General features: G+C 36.5%; 1 protein-coding gene across 4 annotated transcripts; it reads right to left on the bottom strand.

The window, feature by feature from the left end:
- Window positions 1-1,495: 1,495 nt before the first annotated feature.
- LOC117424109 (serine/threonine-protein kinase SBK1-like) lies at window positions 1,496-18,058 on the bottom strand. 4 transcript variants are annotated; one of them, XM_034040200.3, is made up of 5 exons: window positions 17,845-18,056; window positions 15,457-15,753; window positions 8,504-8,720; window positions 6,909-7,111; window positions 1,496-6,610 (listed from the first exon to the last, which is right to left on the bottom strand). In XM_034040200.3, exons 3-5 carry the CDS (start codon window positions 8,661-8,663, stop codon window positions 5,825-5,827), a joined length of 1,149 nt encoding a protein of 382 aa, XP_033896091.2. In that variant the 5' UTR covers window positions 8,664-8,720; window positions 15,457-15,753; window positions 17,845-18,056; the 3' UTR covers window positions 1,496-5,824. The 4 variants fall into 4 exon arrangements, with proteins under 4 accessions (XP_033896091.2, XP_033896092.2, XP_058848446.1 ...); XM_034040201.3 differs by lacking the exon at window positions 15,457-15,753 and having other exon boundaries at window positions 17,845-18,058; XM_058992463.1 differs by lacking the exon at window positions 17,845-18,056 and having other exon boundaries at window positions 8,504-8,716; window positions 15,453-15,830.
- Window positions 18,059-18,345: the final 287 nt, after the last annotated feature.

Consider the following 18,345-nt stretch of genomic DNA (forward strand, 5'->3'; position numbering starts at 1 on the left):
TTATTGTGCCACACTATGGTAATCAGAATGAATATGTGACGTGTATGGTAATGCATGATAATGTATTTAAATGAGGCACCCTGCACCGTATTTACTAACGGGCGATAATCGTAGTGTGCACCTTAAAGTTAAAGTGAGTGATATTTAGTTTGTTTGGAAACCAGGCTTTAACCACTGATAGGTGCACCACTTAAACCTATTTGTCTGGCCTGAAATCTCTGTCATCATGGAGGCATTACTTGCATTATAATAGAGTGGTTAAATAAAACACTGGACCAAACAAGGTATTTTAATTTAAAACAACCTTCTCCACTAGAATTTCCAACTCCTCTGCGTGCAGTTTTAGTTTGCGTTGCCTCTGCCTGTCACCTGCGGAGGGCTGTGTCTGTTGATGGCCAACCTCCACCTTTCATAATAACCCACCGACCAAAAGATACGCCTGGACTGCTGGGGCTTTCTATATCACGGTGGTCATGGGTAAGTCTTTGGATATTATCGTGCACCTTAAGTTATCGCTCACAATACATGTAGTGTGCACGCTATGGTATGTAAATTAGTCAGTGTACACATAAATTAATGTGTTCTCTGTTAGTAAATGGGACAGTACATTTAGATTTATGGTGAACATTACAGCTACAGGTAGGTATACTTGGAATTACGTGCAGAATAATTAAACAAAAATTAGCATAAAAAAATTCAGCTGTCATTAAAAATCGCCATAATGCAGTTTTTATAACTAATTATTTTTATAATGCAGCTTTTTTTATTGTGACTTCTGTTCGATATTACCAAGTTATTATTATTTTCTCCAAAGCAACATACAGATATTAAACAAAATATAACAATATACAAGTTACAGTCTTAAATTGAAAAATAAAAAAAAAGATATGGAGAGAAACAGCAGACGGAAAGACACAGCAGACATATAAAAGTACATAAAGAATTATAAACAATTAAAACACACAACTAATAAAATAACATAACACAGAAACACCTCAGAACAGCCCGTGTCTTTACACGATTGCTACTCACACCGGCAGGGAAGATGAATCCGTAGCAATCCTTAATCGGAGGCAGCAGAAACAGGTGTGTGATGGACACAGGTGAAAAGAACAAAGGCCAGTGATGCGCTATGACGCATTATCGTAAATCATCCGAACTCTAATCTAAAAGTGAGACCTACAAAAGAGATGTTTTAAAAAAGTGAGACCTACGAAGTGATCTGTTTATGATAGCATGTATCCACAGAACTGCTTGACCACCTTCATAATGATTTGTGCTGGAAGAGATCGGTATATTTTGTGCATTAATAACTGTGAAAAGTGAGAGCTACGAAGTTTTAGTTATATTGTTAGCTATGTGTACTTCAATAAATATGGTGAGTGGGTGTTGATATAATATCTATTTATCTTTGAAGCTGAATTCTCTCTTATAATGCATTGCTTTATATGGTCAAGCCCAGGTAGGTTGTGCTGGAAAAACAGTCAATTTCACATTGTAGTTTCACATCTTTTTTTCTTTTTAATTAAATTTGAAAGAATTACAGGAAGACAATTGTATTGCAATGGCTGAATTAGACATGAGTTCTAGCATCATGTATCTACCAGCTAAAACTCCACTAAAAACATTGGTGCATCAAAATACATCACATCACAGAAAGACAAAGAAATGCCATTGTAATACAGGCAACACATTACATTATGACAGTGTGCTAACCACTATTCAACACATATTATGACAGTGTGCTAATCACTATTCAACACATATTATGACAGTGTGCTAATCACTATTCAACACATATTATGACAGTGTGCTAATCACTATTCAACACTTTCCCTTTTTTTGAGCAACAACGAAAGGAACTGCACCACCCTATTCATATACAACAAATATAAATCAGCAGTTTCTGTTGTCGAAATACTTTTAAAACATTGAGATCAAGTTGAACAAATTAGGTGCAGTATCCCTTTTGCTGTTCCAGTTTAGATCTGTAATGTCGTGCGAATTATGATTGTGGGAAATGTAGCAAACATAGGTCTTTCATTCAAATGGAAAAAAAGTTATTTTCCAAACAGGTTTTCATGTGGTCTCTGTGGAAATGCTTATTTGAGAAAGGGTTAAACCCTATTTGAAGGAAGCAGAAGGGATAATGCAACCAGACACAGACACAACAATATTTTTAATTCATGCTATGTGCCTAGAAAACACAACACACACAGATTGTTTTATTTTATTTCATGAGGCAAACATATTTGTAGCAGATAATTAGATTTGATAATTATTTTTTAGGCCTTTAAGCCCTTTAACTTTTTCAATCTGTCAGAACTCTAATCAGTAAAAAGAAAAACAGATTCTTGAAAGAATCTCATACCTTCTCACAGCAGTGGGGAAACTAACGGTATATTTGATCAAATGTAATTAATTAAACATCACTATCAATCAACAGCAGCTATTTTCTATATTTCCATCCTGTCATTTGGTTGAACTTTTAATACAAACACAACATTATATACAAATACAGCACATGAAATGAAACCAACATTTTTAGCCCTATTTTTATTTACTTTTTTGAGAAAGTACTCAAACTGTCACAAACAAATGTATGCAAGAACTTGTGCTACGGCATAATTTTTGTCTACTTCATATCTTGTACAGTATAAATACACATTTTATAATTTTATAATTTAAAAGATATGTTTTTAAGTGCCAGTTAAGATTTCTTTACCGGACTTCCTGACATCAAAATCATTTCTAACTAAACATTTAAAATGATCATTTACAATAAAAAAAAAAAGTTAAATAAATAAAATATACATATGTATCACAGAATAAAGGGTGTGCCATTACCATGAACTTGTAAACCAATTAAAATGGAAACTGCAGGTCTACCCATCCAATTTGGATTCAAAAGTTTACCAAAGAAATTCTGATGTCATGAAAAATCTGATATTCCATTACTGTTTTAAAAAGAGATTAGCATCAAAGAGCATTTTGTTTGAGCTCATCTTTCTTCTCCCTCCTCTTTTTATGGCGTTTCCAATACTGATGTAATCTTTTTTTCTCCACACATGAAGTTGCTGAATTGTCTGTGCTTTCTGATTCCAGAACAATCCAAACTGTACGCCTGCTCTACAACGAAGGGAACTGACAGAGCTGTGAAGCAGGGTTGGGGTGACTTCCTGTTTTTCAATTCCACATCCTTTTATAAAATCAATTCCCAATTCCAATTCGCTTTTAATCAATTCCAACACATCATTGATCAAAAAATGGCAAAAGTAGTGTTCTGTTAAAATCAGTTTCTCACAGTGGCAACACATTACCTAAGCAGCTGAACAATCACAACAATTATTATGTATCTAGAATATCAATTCAAATTCCCTAAAAGGAATTGGAATTGGAAACGGATTTTGACAGAACCCTGTTGTGGAGTCTCAAAAAAAATTTCTGGATTCAGGAAACACAGGAAGTTGGCTTAACAACAAGGGTTATCTGTGTAAATTCAAAGACAAGGAGAAATGCAATGAAATGTTAATACTGGTGCAACAGAACAGTAGAAACACCATGAAAGATAAAGGTAAAACACTAAAACAGAGAGTCATATTCAAATGTTTACCCTTGTTGGGACAACATCCTGTAGTGGCTTTCTTTACTATGTCAGTAGCATTTCAAGACATTCTAGTGGCAGGGTGCTTTTTTCAGCATACATATTTTACTAGTACTTATATGGGGAAGGGGAAAGTAGGTCAATTCCATCGCTATCTTTATTTCTCAATCCCAAAAGGCAACAACTGACACACATTTGAACCACCATGGTCTCGTTAAAAAAGGTGGCATTTCCAAAGTTATTTCAGTGTTTCTACAATATCCCAACTGGCTAGTGCCTTATTGTTCTTATAAAGGTGTACCATGGGAAGAAGGTATGCCATACACAGTATGCTTATACTAACATGGCTCAACAGGGTTCATACAATGGTCTACCATATCTGTGTCTTTGCAATGCTGGTCTGCTCTTTTCTTTAGCTTTACTACACTTTTACTACAGTGTGCTGCAGTAAATAAAGCTTAAGGAGTAGATCTGTCCTTTTCTAATACATTAAAATCAATATAACCCTTCCAACAGTGATTGGGTTAGGTTAAACACCACCATTTTCATACTTAAAATGTATGTAGAAAGCTACTAAAATGATCTTTCTGCGCAGCAATTCAGCCTGCAAATAAAGAATTTCATACAAGCTGTAACAGAGAATGGCTCAAAATATACATTCTGGGTTTAACCAAGAGATGGATTTATCACACTTTTCTAGTCCCGCAGATGCCTGCAAAATGTTCGTGTGAACAGAACAGCAGTACAGAACAATACTTTTCCATCTCATTGCTTGAAGATGCTCAACTGCCTAAGTTGAATGTTTCCAGACTGCGCCATTGAAATCAAAGGGGTTTACTGCTAAAATGATTGATAACTAAGGTTTTTAAATAAATTATCTTATTTAGCATTAGCATCTTTATTATTGGTCCCTGCAATGTTGTTCTTTGTTATTTTGTTGGGGGGGGGGGGGTTGGTTTAATTTATGCATTATTTTACAACCGCACAGCAAGATGAAGCAGCTGTATATAGTTGAAATATTTGAATTTGAATCTACAAAGCCCCAATTTAAATAAATCAACACACAATGAACAGAAGCCCGTAAAACATGTAAGTCGCCTTGGATAAAGGAGTCCATCAAATAAATAAATAAATGATAAATAATAAAAGGATTTTAGCAGAAAATTACCAAAGATATTGTTGGTAACATAAACAAGAGTTAAAGCAATTCTGTTTGAATGTGAGGTACTTTTCTCTATCTTGTAGTTGAAAGGCAAAAGTAACTCTGGAGTACTTACAATGGGATGGGAACAAAGCTCATTTTACATCTTAGTTAGTTGTACGTAGTCATACTGTTTGGCAGTAGCACATAAGCAAACCCAAGAATTTAAAAGAAGAAACAACTAGCACTAACAATACTTTAAAAAATAAACAGCAAACAAAAAAAAAATATATATATATATTCTGGATTTAAATAAATAAATAAATAAATAAACAAATTAAATGGGCAAAAGTGTTGCTCTACACAAAAGTGTTGCTCTACACTTAAATTCAAAACATATTCAGTCCATACATACTTACAAACACACAGTAGTACCATATTTCACATTGCATTTACAGTACTCAAAAAAAAAAAAAAAAAAAGTACACTTTCTCATTCTGCAATATAATCAGATTAGTGCTGCATTTGAAAACAGCTTAACTAAAAAATAAATCATACACCAGTCAAAATGACATTTTTGCTATTTCTTTCTTTCTACTGTGCAAATTTCTCATGCTTACTCCATAACAGAGAACCGCAAGATGGAAGGGTTGACATCCTTGCAACACAGTGCTTTTATCTTCTTTTTTTGCAGGAAAACATTGAATGTATTGCTTTAAGAAATGAATTTATCAACTGTAACACCACAAGTTACTAATACGACTAAACTTGCTTCTTTTAGTTTTTAAAGAAATGTCAAACCAGATACAGTGAAATGTATGGAATCCAACACAGATTTTATGAAATGTTTCCCCAGAATGAGTTAAACATTTGAACTGAGGAAGTTGTGATGCATGGGTCTGTATCGTCATCGGAGCTCTTAATCGTGTAACTATCAGATGCAGCCCATTTCTATTGTTTCTAGTTCTGTGGTTAGCTAGTACTACCGTGGCGATGTGGATGCTAACTACCAAACAACCTTCAAAAGGAGATTCTCGGGAGGAAGCCTCTTGAACATTAAGGCTGCCCGGTTTTGAATCCTAAACGCAGATTTCAATTGGGGTTGCCACCAAGATCCGGCTGCTGGTGCTCTCTCTAGACACCCTCTCGTAGCTGCTTGTGGAGGAAAGGGAGCTCGCTGTTGACATGGAGGAAAAGTTTGGGGAGCTCTCCCTTATGACGTTGCCTTTTCCAATCCCAGACATGGGGGACAAGGTCTGCTGCTTCATGCGGTCTACTAAATCTTCTTCCGAAGACGAGGAGCTGATGTCGGTATGATGGTTGTTGTTTTCATTGTCCAACATCCAGCAGTGGCTAAAGTAGCTGAAGATCTCCTTGACCGCGCAGCGTCTCTCTGCTTCAATGGACAGCAGCTTGCGGAACATGCGGAGTGCCTCGTCCGTGAACCTGCGCCACTGCGACGGCACCGTGCCCGCTCGCCGCCTCTGCCACCTGACAAACTCCTCGTAAAAAGTGTCTGAGGGAAGGGCCTTCTCCCAGGGAAAGTTTCCAGTTAGCATACAGAACAGGAGCACCCCGAAAGCCCAGACGTCAGTGCTGTAATCCACGCAAAAGCCGTCGTGCTTGGAGGCGTCGCAGAGCTCCGGGGCAGTGTATGGGATAGTTCCACTGACTCTCTTCGCGGGCGAGCCTGCCCTACGGGTCATTCCGAAATCGGACAGTTTGACTTTCCTGCATTCTTTGTCAAAAATAAGAATGTTTTCCGGTTTAATGTCCCGGTGGACCAGTTTCTTACAATGGAGATAGTCTAGGGCAATGGCAATTTGGTGGATGCAGCGCTTTGCAACTGTTTCTGGAAGACCCACCTACAGTTGAGACAAGCTCACAGTTAAGTTGTGCATTTTTAATTCTACAACCATATTAAATATAAAAGAAAGATCTACCAATAAAAAAATAATATACTAAAGAAACTAATTAAAAAAATATATTTGAGATTGTGACAATTTAGAATATGGCTTGTAATTACGACGTGATCATACATCTCTAATCTCCCAAACACAGACCAATCTAAATGATGGGGGAGACCAGTAACCAGTACTTAGATCATGTATAGAAGTCACTGCTCTATCACATTAAAGGAGCTAACCAATATGAACAACATACCTGAGGTGGGATAATGTCAAATAGGTCCCCTGCTAGTGCATACTCCTGGGCAAAGACGTAGTACTCGTCTGTCTCAAAGGCGATCCCAAACATGTTGATAATGAAGGGACAGGGAGACAGGTAGAGGGAGATGCTGTACTCTCGAAGAAAACTCTTGAGCTTTGTCGTTTTCTTCCTCAGGAATTTCAGTGCCATTTTTGTGCCTAGTACAAAACAAAATACACATCCTTTTTTTTTTTTTTTTTAACTGTTTAAGCCACTTTTCCATTGTATTTAATCTACCGCACCAGTCTAGCCCCATCAGCCACCATTAAAATGAAGAACAAACGTACCACCCGGTCATTCTTGAATGATAAATAATATTCATGATACAGGGATAAAAAGAAATGTGGTGAACAAGCAAGCTGTCTGAAAGTTGTAAAGAACTTCAGCATTAAAACACGGACATAATAGGTCATATAGCAGTATTTTTTGATTGCATCTCAGTGGAAATCAGGATATAAATGCCCCACCCAGTTCTCCGTTTATTCATCTTTCCCGTAACTTGTTTGAAGCAGTGCACGTGGATCGACAAATGTTGCAGTCCACCAACTGTGAAAAGACTAAAAACCCTACTGCAAGCCAATAACCTTTTAGACTTCATAAATAATGTAAAGGATCCAGCAACATGAAACAGGTTTAGAACCCCAAAGGGAACATGTGGAAGCAATCGAAAGAAAAAAGCCCCAGCCCACCCCCATTCTGCCAGAGAAAAATTAACATAGCAGAAAAAAATTCAAACATCCTGGGGAACACTGCTAAGAATGCTTTGGAAGCTGATCAACCAGCTGCCAGTTTCCTAATTGAGTATGGGACAGGTACTGATCAAGAGCTACGGATGCATTGAGAACACTTTAGTATTCACAATCTAGAAACAAATGGACTTCAAGGAGATTCATCAAACAATGAATGCACAATTTAGGCTCACGAAATGGAAATCAATAATCAATTTAAATGCCTTGTCTGGCCTTTGTTTTATGTTTCTGATACAGAAATAACCCTTTGAAAAAATGTGTTTTCCACATTTCACTAAGGTAAAACCGTTCATACTAGTGGGGTTTAGATCAGCATGCGTCTACTGGATTCAGATTTGTATTGAATTTCATGAAAAGGGCCTAATGTGAGGCGAAGCCATAGGCAAATGTTCCCGAAAAGAAATAAATAAATTTTACTGAAAAAAAATCCAGCAATAAACTACTCGGAACAACAACTGAACTGCTCCTTATAGCAACTAAGATTGTTCTTTGCATTCAATACCAGACCTTTCTGTGTAAAGTAGGTTTTGATACAACATTGACATTTCTCTGCATACCACATTGTTCCTCCTCCTATGTTTTATAACACTCTTTTTTATAGCAAATGCAAGACCCAAAGCATACACTGTGCATTCAGATACAAAAACCTTGCAGTAGTTTTTTTTTAAAAAAAACAATAAACAAAACTCATGCTTAGACATAAGTAATCTCACTAAGGTTTGAATAACCAGTAGATTAGTCATTCACATGTTCAGGGGATAACAGTCATAGTTTCTGTCTTGCTATGTCAGTAGCACTTACCTCTAATTTTATGGATGACCAGGTCCACTTTGCCATATGTTCCCTTTCCCAGCTCCCTCATGACTTCATAGTACTTGGAAACTTCTAGTTTCTCCAGGTTCTGGGCTGCAATGAGCTGCAGCTCCTCGAGAATGTCTATCGGAGCGCGAGACAAACTCATTGTGCTTCTCAGAGGAAAGGATGTTTGGAATGCAGGGTTCTCTATTCAGTTTTCTTCCTTAAAAACAGAAATACACAAAAAAAAAGGATTAGATAGCAATTATTAACACCCGTAATTTTTTCTGACATTCAGCCGCCTCAAAGCAAAGCAGTCTATTTCAAAATAAGCTGACAATTAAAAAAAAAAAGCAATTGAAACCCTTACTGTAAACATGCCACTTAATTACAAGTAACCTTATATAGTTAAACTGACAGGAGCATGACTCAACACTCATAGGTGCCCTGAAGGCAAAAAAAGGATGGACCACAATATGCAATATGGAAGACAAGACTAACGTACCAGTATCTTTTTCATTATTTTACCCATTTACCAGAACTGTACATAATGATTTATTTAGAAAACAAAAAAACAATGCAACTTGAACATATTGCGAATGCTAGTTATCAATCAGAAAATACATCAGAATTAGCCCTCTGTCAATTTTTCAAAATATATTGTCTTTAATTGCATATAGAAAAGACACAGAAGAAATGTTGAATATGAAATACATTGGCTTTCACTGTACACTTACTACTATGTAAAAACTAATGTCATATTTTATGGGCAGCAGTGTGGAGTAGTGGTTAGGGCTCTGGACTCTTGACCGGAGGGTTGTGGGTTCAATCCCCAGTGGGGGACACTGCTGTTGTACCCTTGAGCAAGGTACTTTACCTAGATTGCTCCAGTAAAAACCCAACTGTATAAATGGGTAATTGTATGTAAAAATAATGTGATATCTTGTAACAATTGTAAGTCGCCCTGGATAAGGGCGTCTGCTAAGAAATAATTAATAATAATATTTTCAAACATTTATGGAAAATTCCAAATGTTTAACTCTGAACATCCCTAGTTTAGCCTAGCTAAGAAATTAATCCAATCAGGACAAAAAAGTTTTGTCAATATGAAATCACTGAATTTCAACAACACCCAACCTTTCATTTTCATAATTCAAACCAGCACTTTAAATTAATTTTTAAAAAGCTTACCATAGCCTACATTTTTAATCATATTCAAAATATAATTTATAAAAGAAGCATCCATATACTAAAAAAAGAAGACACAACTCTTTCAGAGAGCTACACAGTCAAAAATGCTTTTCTTAATTAGAAGATGTTTCTTATTAGGAGCCAGATAAGAATTTGGTTCAAATTTGATTCTTGTTTTTTCTTATTCTAGAAAGTCTTGCATCTAGTTTCACAGACCCCGATTAGCACTAATCTCGGACCACTCAATGATAATTTAGTTCATCCTAGAGTATAACAAAATCAGTGTCTGTGAAATAACATCTGTGTAAATTATTGCCCCAAGCAAGAGAGACTACCACTAGATCTCGTACAGAACTGTGATAGCAGCATTTTGTATGCTTTTGTTTTTATGAAGAAATTCATTTGTATTCATAAAGGACTGTTTTGTGAAAGATTAGCTATGTACATGTGCCGACTCAGAGGCTGCTAGTCTTGTTTAAAAATCATATTGATCTAATGTCAATCAGTTCCACACATCAATAACTGCGTGGGTTTCGTTAAATACAGTATTAAAAGCTTATTGTGGAAAACCGAGCCTGCTATATTTGATTTATTTTTCATTTTTAAAAGCGCCTACCTCTGGTGAGCTTAAATCAATCTTTGATCTGCCAATACCACCTGAAGTTCAAAACAGTTCTATCGTTTCTGAATATATATATATATATATATATATATATATATATATATATATATATATATAGTGCTAACTGTGACTATACATTGTGTGAAGCCAGGGGAGGCAATCCATAAGATGTTCCTCCAATCAGAAAAGTAGGGTGGCCTGAGTAAAAAGATGAATTACATTTTCTTTTTTTTAATGCCCCTTAACATTTTATGAAAAAGGTACAGGGGACATCTGTGTCCCCGTAATAAAATGATGCTAACATTCTTATTTTTGCAATGAGGTGCACAAAACAGGGTTTAAAATTGACTCACATGTTGGATCACGACGTCCACATTGTCAGTTTCCTCCTCGTGATACTTGAGTCACTCGCAAATGTATTTTAAGAAGAAACCGTCTGTTTTACCTTAAGGAGAATACAGCAGTTTCGCTACACTTCCAAATCCTTTTATAAATGCATGTTATTTAAAAGTGTCAAATAAAAATTTCACTGTGTACTTCATTTTGCATTTGATAAAAATTTGACCTCTTAATAAATATGCTAGCTTGAATGATGCTTTAAAATGTTAATTGTGAATAACGCTTATGCGTTTTTAAAAATGCTTTCAGTATCATCTGTAAAATCTTGAAATAACAAAAGGGTGGTGGCATTTAGACCATTGTTTAGATCATTAAAATAGACCCATGTCCTATTAAGGATGTATTGCATAGTGTGTAATACAAAGGATGTATTGTATATTACCGCATGTAATTGTGCGTGCAATTGTTTTTTTTCACAGAAAAAACTATAATCCATTCATTTTCTACTACATTTTCTGTTAAGTTCCATTAAGAGAAACATATATTTAAAAAAATAATCAAATAATCTTACATAATTTTAAAAGTAAAATGCATCTGCTGCTTTCTTCAATAAATTTAAAAAAAAGGCTTTCCGAGACTACAAGTTCAAAAAGATTTAAAAATCAATATCAAATGCAATGAATAATGACAAGTTAAAAAGATTCTGCAGTCATATCAGTCAACGGCTTAGCCAAGCAGCAAGTAAAACAGCATTACGGCTGCACTGTCCATTTCAACGACTTATTACACAATGCAATTTGTCACTGGCTCATCACAAAAAATAGGTCTAGCTGTCTATGCAAATCATCCACAGTACTACGCTCGGCTTCAGAAGAATACACATCATATACGATAACTGCTATTACAATTTGTACTTGTGTTATAAATATTAGAAACCTGGGCTGACTGTTGCAAATAAAAATAATGTAATTCAAACCCAACTTGCACACCTCCCTTGGTAGTCTTGAAACTGAAGCCACTGCCAGCGAATGCCTGGTCAGGTATCTGCACACAAATCATTCTATATCTGAATTTTTTTTATGATGTTTGCAATCTTTCTAAGTAGTTCTTGTTGCACCTACTATACCTGTGTTAGCTTAAGGGGCTGATCTTCAGTTCGAGCATGCCACTGATATGTAACTTAGGCTAGATCAGTCAATGGCAGGAAACTAGAAATGTACATTTATAACTATATCCTCAACAATCTGAAGACCCACTGAGATGCATCACAAAGTTTCCTGCACATTATTAGCTGAGAATTTGCCTGGTGATGCCTGACACACTATTTTAAACCCTGCTCACTTTGAGACCTGATACCTACATATTACTGTATAATCAATGGGCTGAGATCAAAATATTGGGGAAAAGTAGCATGGATACTAGCTGAAAAAAGCCATTTCAGCACTATGTAAAATTGGCCTTATACAATACTGGCCAAGTAGTGTATGAAGGTAATGGAAAGTCATGGAGCTAGCCATCTTTATTATTTATGCGTTTATTTTCTAGCTACTGTGAAGAGATCGAACATTATTATGCCTGAGTCTCTTAAGAAACATACCCACTGAACCACAAGAGCAAGTCTAGTACTCTTAATTGGACCTTCTCATAGGACACCAGACATGAGCGTCCCCTAATGAGCAATCAGCACCATTTCATGTAGCCCATCTGGTTTTCCTTCAAGAAGTATTTATAAGGCGGGCCCAACAAAGCTCTAAATATTATTATTATTATTATTATTTATTTCTTAGCAGACACCCTTATCCAGGGCGACTTACAGTCGTAAACAAAAATACATTTCAAGAATCACAGTACAAGTATTAACACAATTAAGAGCAAGATGGGGCAGCAGTGTGGAGTAGTGGTTAGGGCTTTGGACTCTTGACCGGAGGGTTGTGGGTTCAATCCCAAGTGGGGGACACTGCTGCTGTACCCTTGAGCAAGGTACTTTACCTAGATTGCTCCAGTAAAAACCCAACTGTATAAATGGGTAATTGTATGTAAAAATAATGTGTAAAAAAAAAAAAAAAATGTAATTGTATATAAAAATAATGTGATATCTTGTAACAATTGTAAGTCGCCCTGGATAAGGGCATCTGCTAAGAAATAAATAATAATAATAATAATAAGATAAAATACAATGACTTCAGTTCTAGCAAGTACAAGTATATGACAAAATACGATTCAATAACGGAGCAAATAAGTGTCAGTGATTGTTACATCAGGATGTAATCAAATACAAAATACTACAGATTACATAACACTTGTGACAGATTACAGTACTCTAAAGTACAGGATTAAATGCAGTAAAATAGGGAGCAGATAAGAGCAAGTAAAGTGTATTAAGGAAGAGTGATAAAGTGTCCAGAAGGAAAAGGAGTTCTAGAAGAGGTGAGTCTTGAGGAGGCGCTGGAAGGTGGTCAGGGACTGGGCAGTCCTGACATCTGTAGGAAGCTCATTCCACCACTGTGGGGCGAGGGTGGAGAAGGAGCGGGCTCTGGAGGCAGAGTGGAGATGTGCTGGGAATAAGTGATGAGATCCAAACATGCAAATATGTTGTTGGGTCTCGGCTAACAAAAAATAAGAGACTTGTTTAAAAAATGTCTCATTAAATATGTTGCATAAAATCAGTCATTTAATAAAAATAATTTCCGGCAGTCCAAAAAAATTAAACACTTTCAGCACGGTTTGCTTTTTTAATCCTATTTTAAACTACTCCAGATAGCAGCACAGAGCTGAACTATTCACCTCTGAATTACGTATTTGTTAGACTGTGTAGAAGACAGACTACAGCCTGGCTTTCACCTTCAACTGGATAAGCAGTCTGGAAAGACGGCTCTAAAATTTAGAAGCAATTTCAAGCTGCAATAGGCCCTGCTTTGTCTCGGGTTTGCATGATTTAATTTTATCTATACCTATAGCACTGCAGTTAAAACCCCTAGGCAACGCTACAGAACTGTAACAAAATGAAATATAAAACAGCTTCGAAAGATGCAAGAGAGACCCAGGTACAATTCCTTTATTTAATCTCAACTATGCAGCTTGTTTGTTATGTTCCTGCTGAACTGTCCACTGCACTGTATAGATGGTAATTGCAATCTTCATGGTCTAAGCAGAGGGGATGGCTTTCACATACCACAAATCCGTAGTAATGCTCTCAGCCTTTCCCTGTTATTTAGTCCCTTTTTTATTTGCTTTTATAGAAAAGGGCAGCATGTGAGACTTTCAATTTCACCCGCCAAGCTAATTTTATTTGAGTCTTTCATGGTACTGAATTCATTTTAGATTCGGCTTGGTTCAGAGATGGCAAAGAGAGCCCCCCCCCCAAATGAATTCCCTATTAATACAGATTTTATCTCTTTGTTGCTTTCTCCTGCCTCCCCTCCGCCACCTATTACCCTTATCTTCTCAGGAATAGCACAGCTTGCCACCCTGCCTTGGAGATATGGCTGCGTTGCGCCTCACTCAAGGAGGGGCCCACGAGTCAAAACCTCCACACACCCTAGTTCATCCAGTAAATAAGACATCTTGTCTTCAGCTTGCGTTGCTTTTTTAAAAACAGGAGGACTATAGGGATCATAACAGGACAATTTTAAGACATCTTTAATAACCTGTCAAATCTGCAGCCTCTGTTCAACTGTACCTGTAATGAATGTTGCCAAATTGTATGGGGCTTGTTTTGTGATGTGGATTACCTACTACCCAAAGAAGGCTATAGTGAGAGCAACAGACTCATCTCGTTTGACATACAGCTGTAGCTTTCAAGACACAAGGAATGGACTGCACCTCTTGTCTAGAATGGTAAACGATTTGGTCTCCGAGCCAAAAAACATACTGCACTGTATCCATCCAAACTCCTTTAGTTCAATGCAGTCAATTATGGTTTTTTTACTGCAAAAATTGGATTATATTACCAAAGCAAGCCAATACAGTGAGAGATATAAAAGAAGGGCCAACACCCGCTAATAAAGCAGTACAAATTCTGAAATGTCCTTGATTATACAAAAAATAATAATAATTATATGACACTAATAATGTATCATTGCTAAGCATAATATATAACGTACTGTACGTAGAGGCAATGTGTCAGGCAATGTGTAGGTGTCTGTTTACGTCTGCATATGTATACAGTACCACATGGATACACACAAACACACACTATATATATATATATATATATATATATATATATATATATATATATATATATTATAATGAAGAAAAAAGTAATTGATAAAACTGAAAACTCACTTTTAAAAAAAAATAATAATAATTAGCTACAACATCTGTCTACCTAGCTATTTCTACCATGCTGAAGCCGAAACGTTATAGCTGATTAAAGTACAGTAGTGAGTTTTCAGTTTATGAATTACTTTCCTTCTTAGTTAATTCTAGTGACCGAGCATCGTAACGGATCCCAGTCCCCCCGCATCCTAGCTTTCTTTCAGGGGCGGACAATCCAGCAAAGTGCAAAGGTGGTCAAAACACACAAAACTAACCGATAAACAAAGCAGTAATGCAGTCAATGTCGTAACTCGCATCAGCCAAAAACATTTACATTTGTTCCAGAGAATATATTTGATGCAATGTGGATTTCAGTCTTCCTGAATATATTAACGCTTGTAGCCTACATGGCGTTCCATATGAATTCATGAATATGCAAATACAACATAAACCCTGGATTTAAAGGTATGTTCAACATTACACTTCTAAATAATAAAAATGAGAATTTGCAAAAACCCCACCATTGTTCACTCGATCCTGTACTTACCACCTTATGTTATGCAAGCTGGGTTTCTGTTGTCTGCATTCCATCCAGGTAAACAAGATGAACGTTGTGCAATAATTCAATGTTCTGAGGGGCTGTGCACTCAATTTTCAGATTCGGCTGTTGATTCGCGTACTGTAGTGCGATTTCACCTTATTCAGACAGCCGGCTGCTGAAACCCACCCTTGCACTGCACTATTGTCTCCGCATCAGGCAGAACGCAAAATCAAGCAGCTGTAAAATCCAGCCCACTGCTCGTATTGTCCAATCACAAAGCGGACCTCGGTGGGAAACCTAAACCTGGCGAGAAAATGGTCCTCTGTCAAAAGGGGTATTGCTGCAGAACTAAGGCTCCCACAGCATAGCTCACGCAGGGTAGTGCTGCGTGCACAACTCGTAATAGACGTCATCTTGTAAACTACAGCCCGATCACGTGATAAGGGTGAAAATGTACGTACTATAACGAAGTTTATTTTATAACATTAACCTAACACTAAACCCATGGTTCGTGGGGTATTATGGTCACGTGTTAAGGGTGTTGAAAGGGAATGAAGTACTAACACAAGTTGCGCACGCAGCACTGCCCTGTGTGAGCTACCCTGTGGGAGCCTTCGTTCTGCAGCAATATACTCTTGGGCTCTGGCTCAGTACATTCTGGCTCAGTACACTTTGTTTGCTGTGCACGTTAATAGTTGTTTGTTTTATACAATTTGCTAATTAAATTAAATGGCTTTAAATTTGACATACATTACTTACACATTACTAAATACGCAAAACGAAGCTACCAAATGTCCATGAACTCGCCACATTGTACATCGAATGCCCTAGTATGAAAAGTACGTACAACAGACTAATAGTGCAAATGTATTGGATTGTATATTATATCCATAGCCATAACATATTTGTTTGAATATTACATGTTTACAGTATTTCTATTATACTGTGTTCGCAGAGGTGTTTCCAAGCACGCTATATAGCTAAACCAGGAAAAGGTGACTTTGCGATACAGTGTACATCATAGCACTATCAGAAATGTATTTCCATACATACACTATGGATATTTATGATATTATCAACAACAAATGTAACGGATGTGTCACACCAAGTCACCAGCAATGTAATACGTATTTGACAGTTGATATTCAAATACCAGGGAAAGCTATAGTCTTCAAGTCTAAATCCATTGTATTTGTCAACACGATGTCAGGGGAGCTCAGCGTTATAATAAAACTATTACCACAGCACCCTTCTTGAATATAAATAAGAAATAGTCCTTCGGTTCGGGGCTGCAACTCCTTGATTGACAGCTCGTGTTATTGTCTTTGAAGTACTGGACTGTGACCATCAGTCTCTTGCATTTGCGTCAGAAGTCGTCAATTTTTAAGGTGGTGACAAGCGACAAACGTGTTTGAAATTACTGACAAAAAAATACTTGCAATGTATCCATAGTCATAATTATTTTTAGATATACAGTAGAACCTGTAAACAACCCACCGTATTTCCTAATGTAAAGCCAAACTGATCAAATTCACAAACATGAACGAAATCGTATGTACATTCTGTATTTACTGTAGGCAATTGTGAAAATCTACCAGCACAAAATATATCTTGCCGAATTGGAGAATTATAGCGATTGCATGACTTTAAAGTATTATTGTTTTTTAACAGATGTAAGCAATTTGTGCACATATAGGGTCTGCATATAACGTGTACAGTGTAACAATCTCTTAGTCCTAGTGCAGTCAGTTTTCTTACAGACCATTAAAAAGGGGACCTTGTTGTGTAATATTAGTCACTCACTGCAACATATATCTAAATGTCAATTTTAATAATTACAGTAGTAGTTACAACAAATTAAGTTAATTGCAAAACACTGAATTAAATATTACACTAATCGGAGGACTGGCTCTGAATCACATAGAGACGGTTTGGAGAACATATGCATGTAGTTCATTTCAATTAAGCTACAAATCCCGAAACATTACTGCAGATTTGTGTGAGTGTTATTGATCATAGCAGTTCCTTAAAAAAATAGGGCAACTGCTTGTAGTGTATGCATTGTGGCAGATACATCTGTGACCAGACCTGAAGCCACTCCAAAACTGACAAGGCTAACATTGAACAGTCATTTAAGGCAATATTTAGTTTGATGACTCACTGTGTATTTTCAAAACATAACGAGCCATATTAATACAAAATAACCATACACTGAGTCTATTTTTTACACTGTACACGAATAGAGACGTGGAAAGCAAGTAATACAGAAACAAACAAGCAGGTGTTTATTTTATTTATTTATTTATTTTAAACAAACAAAACAAACCCATGCGCGAGAGTGGCTGTAGTTGCAAGCACTAAATTGTTTTAAATAAGAAATGCATGCATACTTACTTAACAGTACTTAAATTACAGTCGCATCAACTCACAACAAAGCGGCTCGAGGGTCTGAGCTGAAAGTATAGAAATTGTTCTCTAACAATCGAGTTCTTATTAATCTTTCCATCCAACCCTTATACGCAGGATGTGCGTCATTGCACTGGTTTGGTATTCAACTGGTAACGGACGGTTTCAGCACAGATTAGGCACTGCGTTATTATTTCAGAATGCAGAAAGAGTTGAAGGAACATGTGAAGGAATGTGAAATAAGTAAAGAAAAAAACATTGGTAGCCTGTATTCTGTTTTACTGATAGCGTGTATAGTACTATGTTTAGAAACGCATTGCATTTTTCCTCTGTGCATATTTACTTACAGAATGCATATCTGGGTGGTGTTATTTCTGAAAAAAAAAAAAAACGTTCACGGAAACACTATTATATGACATATTGTCATGATGTGGCGTAGGCTAAGTCATTTGTATTCGTTAACAAGTTCCGCTGTCTATAATAAGTGCA

This window comes from Acipenser ruthenus, chromosome 19, assembly GCF_902713425.1.
Source record: "Acipenser ruthenus chromosome 19, fAciRut3.2 maternal haplotype, whole genome shotgun sequence".
NCBI classification, from domain to species: Eukaryota; Metazoa; Chordata; class Actinopteri; order Acipenseriformes; family Acipenseridae; genus Acipenser; species Acipenser ruthenus.

Coding starts and splice junctions, on each gene's coding strand:
- LOC117424109 (XM_034040201.3), bottom strand. CDS start 8,663: ATGAGTTTGTCTCGCGCTCCGATAGACATTCTCGAGGAGCTGCAGCTC. Junction 7,112..8,503: donor GGTCATCCATAAAATTAGAG/GTAAGTGCTACT, acceptor GTTTTGTACTAG/GCACAAAAATGGCACTGAAA. Junction 6,611..6,908: donor TTGACATTATCCCACCTCAG/GTATGTTGTTCA, acceptor TCTCAACTGTAG/GTGGGTCTTCCAGAAACAGT.